Consider the following 12,519-nt stretch of genomic DNA (forward strand, 5'->3'; position numbering starts at 1 on the left):
GTATAGGAAACATGTATTACGTTATACAAGCTCACTGTATAGGAAACATGTATTACGTTATAATACAAACTCACTGTATAGGAAATATGTATTACGTTATACAAGCTCAATATGTAGGAAATATGTATTACGTTATACAAGCTCACTGTATAGGAAACATGTATTACGTTATAATACAAACTCACTGTATAGGAAATATGTATTACGTTATACAAGCTCAATATGTAGGAAATATGTATTACGTTATACAAGCTAACTGTATAGGAAATATGTATTACGTTATACAAGCTCAATATGTAGGAAATATGTATTACGTTATACAAGCTCACTATGTACGAAATATGTATTACGTTATACAAGCTCACTATGTACGAAATATGTATTACGTTATACAAGCTCAATATGTAGGAAATATGTATTACGTTATACAAGCTCACTGTATAGGAAACATGTATTACGTTATAATACAAACTCACTGTATAGGAAATATGTATTACGTTATACAAGCTCAATATGTAGGAAATATGTATTACGTTATACAAGCTAACTGTATAGGAAACATGTATTACGTTATACAAGCTCACTATGTAGGAAATATGTATTACGTTATACAAGCTAACTGTATAGGAAATATGTATTACGTTATACAAGCTCACTATGTAGGAAATATGTATTACGTTATACAAGCTCACTGTGTAGGAAATATGTATTACGTTATACAAGCTAACTGTATAGGAAATATGTATTACGTTATACAAGCTCAATATGTAGGAAATATGTATTACGTTATACAAGCTCACTATGTACGAAATATGTATTACGTTATACAAGCTCACTATGTACGAAATATGTATTACGTTATACAAGCTCAATATGTAGGAAATATGTATTACGTTATACAAGCTCACTGTATAGGAAACATGTATTACGTTATAATACAAACTCACTGTATAGGAAATATGTATTACGTTATACAAGCTCAATATGTAGGAAATATGTATTACGTTATACAAGCTAACTGTATAGGAAACATGTATTACGTTATACAAGCTCACTATGTAGGAAATATGTATTACGTTATACAAGCTAACTGTATAGGAAATATGTATTACGTTATACAAGCTCACTATGTAGGAAATATGTATTACGTTATACAAGCTCACTATGTAGGAAATATGTATTACGTTATACAAGCTAACTGTATAGGAAATATGTATTACGTTATACAAGCTCACTATGTAGGAAATATGTATTACGTTATACAAGCTCACTGTGTAGGAAATATGTATTACGTTATACAAGCTAACTGTATAGGAAATATGTATTACGTTATACTATTTAAGAAATTTTACTAGGGCTTTTGCAGTACCTTTGTTGTATGGTTCATATAAATCTTATATTTTTTAACGTTAAAAAACCCTAACCACGAAGGCAGTATTACACAACCGGTCGGTATATCACAAGGTTACCTTGGGACCGCCCGAACAAACCTCACAGTTTGTGTCTAAGATGATGAATTTTTAAGAAACTCGAGATTTTCGACAGATTACAAAGTTACACAACACATTCCTTATAATGTTTATAGACTTCTACATTACAGACAGCAGTGTTCATGCATTTATTTCGAAGAGAACTGTTAGTTTAACAGTATCACCCGTTGTATATCTTATGTCTGATCCTTATCTGATAACTATAGAAGAGATTGGAAAATAAGACACAATTTGACAGTACAATACAGTTTACACGTCCAGTTATGTGATTTCTTCCGTCCATCGGTGTCTTTTTCGCTTGAATTTGTCCCACGACAAAATAATATTAAGAATTACATGGTACTTACATATATATGTACAATGTAAAATGTCGACTGCCAACGAAAAACTTACAACATAGGATTTGGAGAGATGAAGTTTGATAAAGACTACATGTATATATGTACATTGTATGTGAATGGCCGTTATTGTGATGAATTGAAATCACTAAATATAAGTATACGACTCAACAATATTTAAGAAAATATCTTGCTTAACAAATGTATCCTTGTATTATAGCATATGTCCTGTACAATTTTGTATGTATAAAATTCTCTACACTTCATATGTTTATGAGAATAAAATATTTTCATTGTCATTGATTTCGCTAAACATTCCTTCCCATTGTTCGATACGAAGATCAATGCCATCGTCACAGTCCGAGAACGTGACATCACACGGATTTGACCTAGATTTTCACGACGGGGGCTCTTACCCTTCCGAACCACCTGGTTCTATATATTCTAGGATCTTTCTTACCATATTTTGCCGATTTGTTTTAGATACAGTTGTGTTTACACGTTGGTATTTCACGGTTGCCTACCGTACATAACGTTAATCCGTGCAACTACATACCTGTATATAAACCACAGCATTTGATAATAAATCTTATCAACAATGTGTCATAAAACTCGGAGTTGTTTACAGGCGATAATGTCAGGGGCATTTATCCCCCGTGAAACCCTACAGTAAATATTTAATCGGGACAATAAGGAGAATAGTTTATACTTTTGTAAGGATAATAAAACATTTGAAATTTTACGAGCGTTGTCTATCGCAGCTACACACCCTTCAAGTAATATTACTGCCAAAACGCAACATTAAATGGCTGCTTAAGGTGGAGTTCGGTGTAAATCCTAAACTAAATTCTCTAAGTTAAAAGTACACTAAAACTACTGAAGAGGTCACTCGGGAATGTGTGATTTGTGTCATAAAGTGTGAAGTATTTGTATTCAACAAACTGTATAGAACATTTAGGGAGCTTAACTAAGGAAGTTGAGTGGTGATTATAGATATAGACTATTTTAATGACTTTGTATCTAATTTAACTGCATGTGATGGTGCTTGAACGAACCAAAATACGAAAATATAGAAACGCCCCGAAACTACCTAACTGCTGCATGGTCACGTGATAACACGACGCCATGATAAAAATTACCCTGAAATCGCGACATATAAACATGCCTCGAAACACGTTTTCAAAGTCTTCCCACTGTATACTTAACACCGAGAAAATAATGTGACGTAACAATGATGTGATTGTGATATACAGTTTTAGAATGGTAATATATAGTATGGTAGATGGCCTCTGTGGTACTGTACATGTATTTATTTTGGCGAACTCATATTTTAACGGATATCTGAATTTAAAAGATTAGCGTAAAGAGTCGTAGTGTACTGAATCTAATAGCGCAATAGTATTTTATCGTGATTTTTTCCTGTATGAAAACCGCAGAAATAAGAATACCGCTAAAATATATACATTTACAGTATATGTAGAATTGTTTCCGTGTTTTCTTCTTTTTTATCTCAAAAATACCTCTCGTATACTGGCGAATCAGCGGTATTCGAGTGAATTACAAACACGCCAGTAGTACAAACCAATCTAACAGTGACTGAGGAATGTTTAATGATGTATGTAGGTTTCCCCACGCATATAGGTCTAGATTGAGAAAGCGCATTACACATGTAAGCCTATTTCCAATAATCCATTTAAACTAAGAAAATAATACACATTTAGAACATTGACTTGTGTAATCTTTTAATTCCACGGTGGGAATATGGTGTTCATTCAATTCCAATCTGAGCATGACACTGGTTTTCACACATAGACCGAATGTCATACAGTTGCGTCATATATTTAGTTATCTTGTGAAATCGAATAATAATAAAATTTTGTTTGCATCACGTTTTTATTGATTTGTTTATCCTGTCTCTCAAGTGGTAGACCGAAGAAATAAGCGCATGTTTTGATGACGTCACAAACGACTAGATTATTTATTTGTTTGCTTGTTTGTTTTTATTGTTTTTGCTTTTTTGTCTTTCGTTAAAATGCATTGGTTTGGCGTTATTGTTGACTATCAGATCAGGAGACTTGGAATTTAGATTGAAATGCGATTCTTTCCGACGAATGGTTCACGGAAGTTTTGAAGCGCGGACAGTGTTTATTCGACGTCAAAACCACCGCGCAACACGTCAAAGGTTTCACAAACGAATAACCAATGTATTAGTCCCATATTCCGCTAAGACACCCATTTACATGTAGCTTCAAATGTTCTACATATCCGAAATAAAAATCATTATGATCGATTGAAAATTAAAAAAAAAATATGCTGTTTTATATAGTTTATGCTATAACCAAATAAAAAATTGATCTTCTCTTCAAACATTTTTAGTGGATAAGTAAATAATTACATTCCAAAAAAAATGTGTTTAACTTTCGGTCACATACGCGATCACTTGGATAATTGATTAGTATTAATTAGATACATTCCTAAACATTGGGCGTGTTTTATGAACATTTGTGATAAGCCATCATGGAATGTCGGACATGTTTACAGTATTTAGAAATAATTTAATTATGTAAAACAATTAAAATATTTCCTTGTTTGAGAGATTTGTGTTTCTTAGAAAATGAGTTCCCTGTACTACATAATGTATTGGTTCTGTACGTTTATACATGTACATGTACATTCTGGGGAAAAACAAGTGAAAGCAATGAAACTGTCTTCGAGGTAGTCCGAAAGTAACCTCGGTCTACCTCAGCCAATCAGAAATAATTTGTTGTACGAACCTCTCGTCATCCTCAAGGAGAACGTCCTATACCCGGAACACCTCGGTATTCTTGTCTGTCTGGAGGATGGACAGCGAGGGGGTAGTGTGTAGAAATACCATATTTACTCCATTAGCGAGGAACTTCTCGCTTCTAAACTGATTCATCACCGACTCCGTCATATTGTAATATCGTCACACAGGAATATATAGCACGACTTCCAAATTAAAGAAGAAGAAAAACTAGGTCACAAAAGAGGAGAGAAGTAACTCATCACTGCATTGTATCACGCACCTTTAAAGACAAATACCATGTCTCCGAGCCTAATTGAAGATAACGATGACAAGTCATTAGTAAGTTAATAACATCCATCAATAAATTAGCAGGATAGAACAACTCCTTAAATATATTCCCGTGAAGACAGAAAGATGAAATCTGTTGATAATGTATTTCCTTTTCGAACTGTCCAGTTAGAGCCTCATTCAAGAAAACACATACCGAACACAATAATAGATTGTCGAAGATGACAATAGAGTATTGTTTATATTGTCAAATACTTCCTCTTCTAAGTCCTCCTTTGTCATCTCAAATTTCTTCGTAGTTTCAGGCTAAACAGTACCGTCCCATACCGTCCCATACATCGGAAACACATCGTGATGTACCTAGTTGTGTCATACTACTGGAATTAGCCGGCCATACGGGAGAGTTCAGTACCGTTAATCCCTCAATAATTCCTAATTATAAATCTGGATTATTCCACTAATCCGATTTTAATCTGTATATATATTGAGGGAGACAATCGTACGTGATATATGTATTCAGTCGTTAATGGTTCAATCCGTGACAGAACGACAGTGCCAGATTTGTAGATTAAAAGCTTTATTTGTGAAAAAGATTTCGAAAGTTGACAATCATCCACTGGAATGGTTGTTTGGACCTGTTGATTGCTTACATAAAGGATCTTCATACACCTGGAATTAACTCGTAATAACTACGGGGAATTAAGCTGTACTAATCAGTGGAGAGTGATACAAGGGAGACAACTCGTATACACTGTAGTCAGGCATGGTAACGCACGACTGATGGGTAGATTGTACCGCACAATCTAAAGATGTACCTCGAAATACTTTTCATATGTTCAATTAATGTGCATTTCTAGGTGATGTTTTTTTTTTAATTTCACATGATCGATGTAAACAATATTAAACGAAATCATTGTTCAGTAAATTATAAAAAGATACATTCTAAGCTAAGAGCCATCTTAATTGTGAAAGGTTTTGAAGAGTCTAAATCTAAAACTATGACATGTTCTTGTAAACTTTATCATCAATATTCTACGATGTTAAACTATAAAATGTTATTTCAAAAACTTTATCAAAACAATACAAGCACAAGCTTGTAAACCCGAATTCCATTACAAACTCGACAATTTTAACATTCTATATTTTCGTACATTTTGTATAGCCTGATATGAATTTTATGTTTACATGTAAGTGTGATACGGATTACATTATATACGGAATGCTGTTTACTGAAAATCTTACTTTACCAGAGACAGTAACCAGTCAGTGTTACGTAATTTGATAAGTACTTTGTAGACAAATGTTTACCCAGTCTATTCATAAGCCACAAGGTAAATACTACATAGATTAGAAGTCGATTTGTTTCTCGAATTACCTTTAAATATTTACATTGAGTATCGCGTTACTGCCGTACACATGTATTATGTTAGAGCGGAACGTGGCGTATAACATCTCAAATCTAAAAAGATGAATTTCAAATTCTTATATCCACGTTCAAAACAGCAAATAAAACTTTGATTCTAGCATCATTTGTTTGTATTTCCTGCAAAATTTCTTAATAGCCCTTTTTTATTTTATTTCTTTCTTTCTATCTTTATTGTTTTGTTTTTTGTATTTTTTTTTATGAAGATAGGCATGTTTGAATGATTCTATGTTTCGATATCCGACGAACGTCAATTCGAAGCCATTCGGTAATTTCCGTCACTTTGTCGGAATTCACTTCAATTTCACGACTGGTACCAGATATGATAACCGTATGGCGTAAAAACCCGACAGTTTCCGAACACAAACCATTCACATATATTTTTGTTGCTATTGAATCCTAACCACATTTTTTTCATCATATGGTCTTACCTTCTAAATAGTTACATAGAGAAACGTTAAGGTATGTAGTTATAAGGAGTTAGCTCCCCTTCGTCCCCTTTATTACAGTCCGCCTTTCCCACCACCCTTCTATCTACTGCCTGGCACGTCATGTATAAGTGTTTGTTTACATACAGAGAGTAGAATACCTGGTACTCAGGTAAACGGCCAAAACACGATTATCGTTCATACCTAACATCGCAATGTACATGAACACGTGGGATTTGTTAAAGCACGAATTGAAAACTAGTTATCAAAACCATTTAACTTTATCATTATTATTCTTATGTTAAATATTTTGGACACTTTCTTAATCCGCAAAATATCAAAACACACAAAAAAAACCAACAACAACAAAAAACAAAACTTATACTGCTTTGACCTAATAAACGAAGAGACAAACGGAGTGCCACTTCACCTGGCTGACACTCGGAACTCTTCTAATTTCAATCTGCTTAAAAAACAGATCATCATAATGATAATCTGTATTTTAAGCAGATTGATCGAATTTGAACCGAGGATTTCAGATTGAATTGCATTAAGGAACCCGCCACAACCCGCCAGGAGTAACACCAGTAAGATTTGATATGGTCTGGATTAGAAAATAATTTTGATAGTTAAAATATACCATATAGAGTTTATGCAGGATATGCTAACACATGATCTAAGCTAGCGACTTCGGAGCCCTGGTACCTCCTTATTCCAATCAACAATATACTAGAAAATCTCCATGTCTTTATGTGCTATCTTCAATAATATCGAAATGCAATAGGCTTTTACTTGATTATTTGAATATTTATATATAAGCCTACCATTTGTTAAGGGTCAATTTAATAGGAGAATAATGTTGAAATTCAAACACGAATTAGTATCAACAGAACTAGTCATTCCATATATCAAAATGTTTGCTTGGTCATTTAGTTTCCTAAAACCACCAATAATTTTAACAGTTTCTTCTTTAGAGTTACTTTGTGTTAAGATGTAATGGGACATAATTCTAAGTAACACAACAAAATCAAACCCGAGTTATGTATTTATTTATTATCTATTTAACGCGTTGAAGTCCGCTATAACGGCCTGGCGGCCTTTCAGCTGACGAGATCAAACCTGAAAAAATAGTTTGGTTTGTTTTTGTTTAACGTCCTATTAACAGCCAGGGTCATTTAAGGACGTGCTAGGTTTTGGAGGTGGAGGAAAGCCGGAGTACCCCTTCATGAAAAATAGCCAAGCTGTTGTGCGCACAAGTGTCTATAGCACATGATAGGGACATTTGTTTGACCGGATTTGACTTTATGAACGCATAAACACTTATTTTGTTTTGACATTGAAAGGCAAATGCCGGCTCTGAACAATGTTACACAAATATGACATAAAGAGAGGAATTTAAGATTCAACTAGATTAAGACTATTTTGACTTTTGTAGATATTTAAGTTACATATACTTTGACTGATATATTTGAACTAGGACTTTAGTATACATCACAACCAGTCTTTGACTGTGGTATATACCAATGTATATTCATATTAGGCCTACTGGTCACTTACCAACCCGGAGAACATGTTTCATGAAATTCGAACTGTTTTGACTATTTAAGATATTCTGACTGTTTGGACTAATGATTTCAGATATATTAGCTATTTGAAATGTTTTAGCAATTTTAGCTATTGCAAATCAATTGGGATATCTAGATTATTTCCGATACGTTGACTGTTTCAGATATTTAGATTATTTCTAATAAGTTGACTATTTCAGATATTTAGATTATTTCAGATACATTGACTATTTCAGATATTTAGATTATTTCTAATATGTTGGCTATTTCAGATATTTAGATTATTTCTAATACGTTGACTATTTCAGAAATTTAGATCAATTACGTTGACCATTTCAGATACATTGTATGTATGGTGTTTTATAAGCTCAGAGAGTTTGACAACGTTAACTCTTCAGACACTTTGGCTAGTTTTAATATAATATTTTATTTGTACAGGTGTTTTGACTGCCTGGTTTGGATCATTTTGGCATATTGACATCCCACCATACACTTACCTCCAAGCACTGTCATTGTTGACGGGTAAATCGGCCCGAAAGGTTTCGTCGAGATTTTCAAATTTACAATCGCAAAATCCGGCTTGTTGTCCGAGAACTGTGGGCCCGAATCTGTAGTCAATTAAACAGGTTCGTAGGTTAAAGGGTGGGATTTTAGTAAATATAAAATCTACAATGAAACGTAAATCATTAAACGACTTTATCAATCTCCCCGAAACGTCATTTTAAAACAAACTATACATACTCAGGGCCAGTCCAGGGGACAAACGTCATATAACGCTACAGCAATATCAGATGATGTGCATTAGTAGGGCCTACACAATTATTCCAAGGTGACTAACATCCCATAACTTATTATACAGTGTTAATATCAAAGACATTATCCATCCAGTAACATGGTATACATAACTAGGGCCTATACTAGTCTACAGTCACGTTTATGGTGCCTCGCATTACACATGTACATACTGAGGACCTTCATGTATTCATATATCAATAGCACATGACACTTTATTTGGTAAAATAGTGCATAATCAGGACGTATTAATCTTCTGAGATATTGATAGCATCATGCAACTTCATCTTTTTATATTGATACATTAGTTGGGCCTATAATACTCCCATGAAGGCAGTATACATATTCGGGGCCTACCAATCTTCATATATCAATATGTACATTGTAATATATGACATGCCAGTTCTTCGATATCAAACAAAGCAGAAGGTAACATATATCTAGGTGACAGTATCTAGTCAAAACCACCACGACAACCTCTAGTCAAAACCACCACGACAATCTCTAGTCAAAACCACCACGACAACCTCTAGTCAAAACCACCACGACAATCTCTAGTCAAAACCACCACGACAACATCTAGCTTAAACCACCACGACAATGTCTAGTCAAAACCACCGGGACAACATCTAGTCAAAACCACCACGACAACCTCTAGTCAAAACCACCACGACAATCTCTAGTCAAAACCACCACGACAACCTCTAGTCAAAACCACCACGACAACATCTAGCTTAAACCACCACGACAATGTCTAGTCAAAACCACCGGGACAACATCTAGTCAAAACCACCACGACAACCTCTAGTCAAAACCACCGCGACAATCTCTAGTCAAAACCACCACGACAACCTCTAGTCAAAACCACCACGACAACCTCTAGTCAAAACCACCACGACAACCTCTAGTCAAAACCACCACGACAACCTCTAGTCAAAACCACCACGACAATCTCTAGTCAAAACCACCACGACAACCTCTAGTCAAAACCACCGCGACAGTCTCTAGTCAAAACCACCGCGACAATCTCTAGTCAAAACCACCGGGACAATCTCTAGCTAAAACCACCGCGACAGTCTCTAGCTAAAACCATCGCGACAATCACTGTAGCCGGAACCACCACGACAACCTCTAACCAAAACCACCACGACAACCTCTAGCTAAAACCACCGCGACAATCTCTAGCCAAAACCACCGCGACAATCTAGTCAAAACCACCGCGACGATCTCTAGTCAAAACCAACGCGACGATCTCTAGTCAAAACCATCGCGACAGTATCTAGTCAAAACCACCGCGACAATCTCTAGTCAAAATCACCGCGACAATCTCTAGCCGGAACCACCGCGACAATCACTGTAGCCGGAACCACCGCCACATTCACTGTAGCCGGAACCACCACGACAATCACTGTAGCCGGAACCACCACGACAATCACTGTAGCCGGAACCACCGCGACTTTTACTGTAGACGGAACCACCGCGACAATCTCTAGCCGGAACCACCACGACAATCACTGTAGCCGGAACCACCGCGACTTTTACTGTAGACGGAACCACCGCGACAATCTCTAGCCGGAACCACCGCGACTTTTACTGTAGCCGGAACCACCGCGACAATCTCTAGCCGGAACCACCGCGACTTTCACTGTAGCCGGAACCACCGCGACAATCACTGTAGCCGGAACCACCACGACAATCACTGTAGCCGGAACCACCGCGACTTTTACTGTAGCCGGAACCACCGCGACAATCTCTAGCCGGAACCACCGCGACTTTTACTGTAGCCGGAACCACCGCGACAATCTCTAGCCGGAACCACCGCGACAATCACTGTAGCCGGAACCACCGCGACAATCACTGTAGCCGGAACCACCACGACAATCACTGTAGCCGGAACCACCGCGACAATCACTGTAGCCGGAACCACGGCGACAATCTCTAGCCGGAACCACCGCGGCAATCACTGTAGCCGGAACCACCGCGACTTTCACTGTAGCCGGAACCACCGCGACAATCACATCCAAACATACACTTTTCATATAGGAATATTTTTTTGACTCGAGTTCAGTAGACTGAGTATTAATTCTAACGCGCGAACTGAACTTTTGCCCTTGCTTGTTGATACTGTGGTTTTTATTTCACAGTTAAAATGAATGAGATTTGACCCGCACACGCCACTTCATCGCCACTGTATTGCCGTTTATAACGCGGTATCGTGTTAATTAAAATGTATCCTAACTTCCATACTGACATCAACGACGCCCAACAGCGTGATGAAACAATTTGTCTCGGGGTGTGTAGGGTTAATAAAACATCCCTGACGAAATGTCACTCCATAAAAAAACGATGTGACATTTTGTACTGAAGTTAATGATCTAATGTCAGGTAAGGGGGAAGGGCAGCTATTTCCGGACCAGACCTCAAGCCAAGACCAAGCTTATAAAATATTGATAAAATGTCAGTTTGGAAAAATAACAAAACTTTTCTTCGACATATAATTAAAACGTGTACTTACGGATGACTTTTCCATTCGCCGCCCCCATGACGTCATAGCTATATGTACACGTGTATCTTCAATAATCCAATTAGGAAAACACAAATTTTGAAAACACGTACATTTCTTTTGAACCTAAAACACAATTTGACGTCATACTGGCCGACTCTGGCGTATCCTTGATAATCCAATATCCTGCTGATAATCCGGTCCGTCTGTTGAGGTCACATTATTAGTTATTACCCGAGTAGATACTAATGCAAGTTCCGGACACTGACCGGAACATATATCATCTTCACTCATACGCGATATCTCGATGGGTTGCTCTTCCTAAAGTGGAAGAAATCAAAAACTGTTAATACGTGTCAAGAACTAACCCTCCTCGGCGATCAGACAGAACTCTTTCTCAAATATTTCAGTCGGCGTTACTTCAATATTAACATAACCAGGTCCAAAATTGACCGGTACCGTCTGTAGATAACAAGCAGGTAAGTTTATTACCTGTAAAATATTTAAACGTAAATGTTTAATAACTTATGTCAATCAGGGGCACGTTTAAGGCTATGTTAATCCCACAACTAAGGGCGCGCTCTACCCGAACAAAGTACACACCAGTAAGTGTTCGAGTTCAATGACTGTCAATAGCCAGGTTACACGCATACTTTGTGCACTTGGCAAAGACTGAGGTTTAATGAATTAGAAACGTTCACTTTTTTATCAACACTTACTTTGGCGTGATGGTTAGCTTTAATGTGTATTTATGCCCCGACCCTCGCCAAGGTGTTAGTTTGACTTGGTGTTAAATATCTCCGAGAGTGGGGACATCACAATGTTATCCGACAAAGACAAACAATGTCATCCCGACAATACACAAGGATAGAATTTACTTCAGTGTGAAAACGTAAGGATGAAATCGAATTCAATGTCGACACAA

At 36.6% G+C, this 12,519-nt stretch overlaps 1 protein-coding gene across 2 annotated transcripts in view; it reads right to left on the reverse strand.

Annotated features, from left to right (window-relative positions):
- The window catches only part of LOC117322466 (F-box/LRR-repeat protein 7-like), a 69,276-nt gene extending 57,237 nt beyond the window's left edge, over positions 1-12,039 (reverse strand). The window contains exons 1-2 of one of the 2 annotated variants that reach the window (XM_033877394.1): positions 11,607-12,039; positions 8,797-8,907 (exon numbers count right to left, since the gene is read on the reverse strand). In XM_033877394.1, coding sequence (XP_033733285.1) covers positions 8,797-8,907; positions 11,607-11,634 — 139 coding nt within the window. In that variant the 5' untranslated portion in view covers positions 11,635-12,039. Of the gene's footprint in view, positions 1-4,602; positions 4,742-8,796; positions 8,908-11,606 lie in introns of those variants that run through there. The other variant, XM_033877398.1, reaches the window with a different exon arrangement.
- Between the last annotated feature and the right edge of the window lie 480 nt (positions 12,040-12,519).

This window comes from Pecten maximus, chromosome 2 (genome assembly GCF_902652985.1).
Source record: "Pecten maximus chromosome 2, xPecMax1.1, whole genome shotgun sequence".
Classification (NCBI taxonomy): Eukaryota; Metazoa; Mollusca; class Bivalvia; order Pectinida; family Pectinidae; genus Pecten; species Pecten maximus.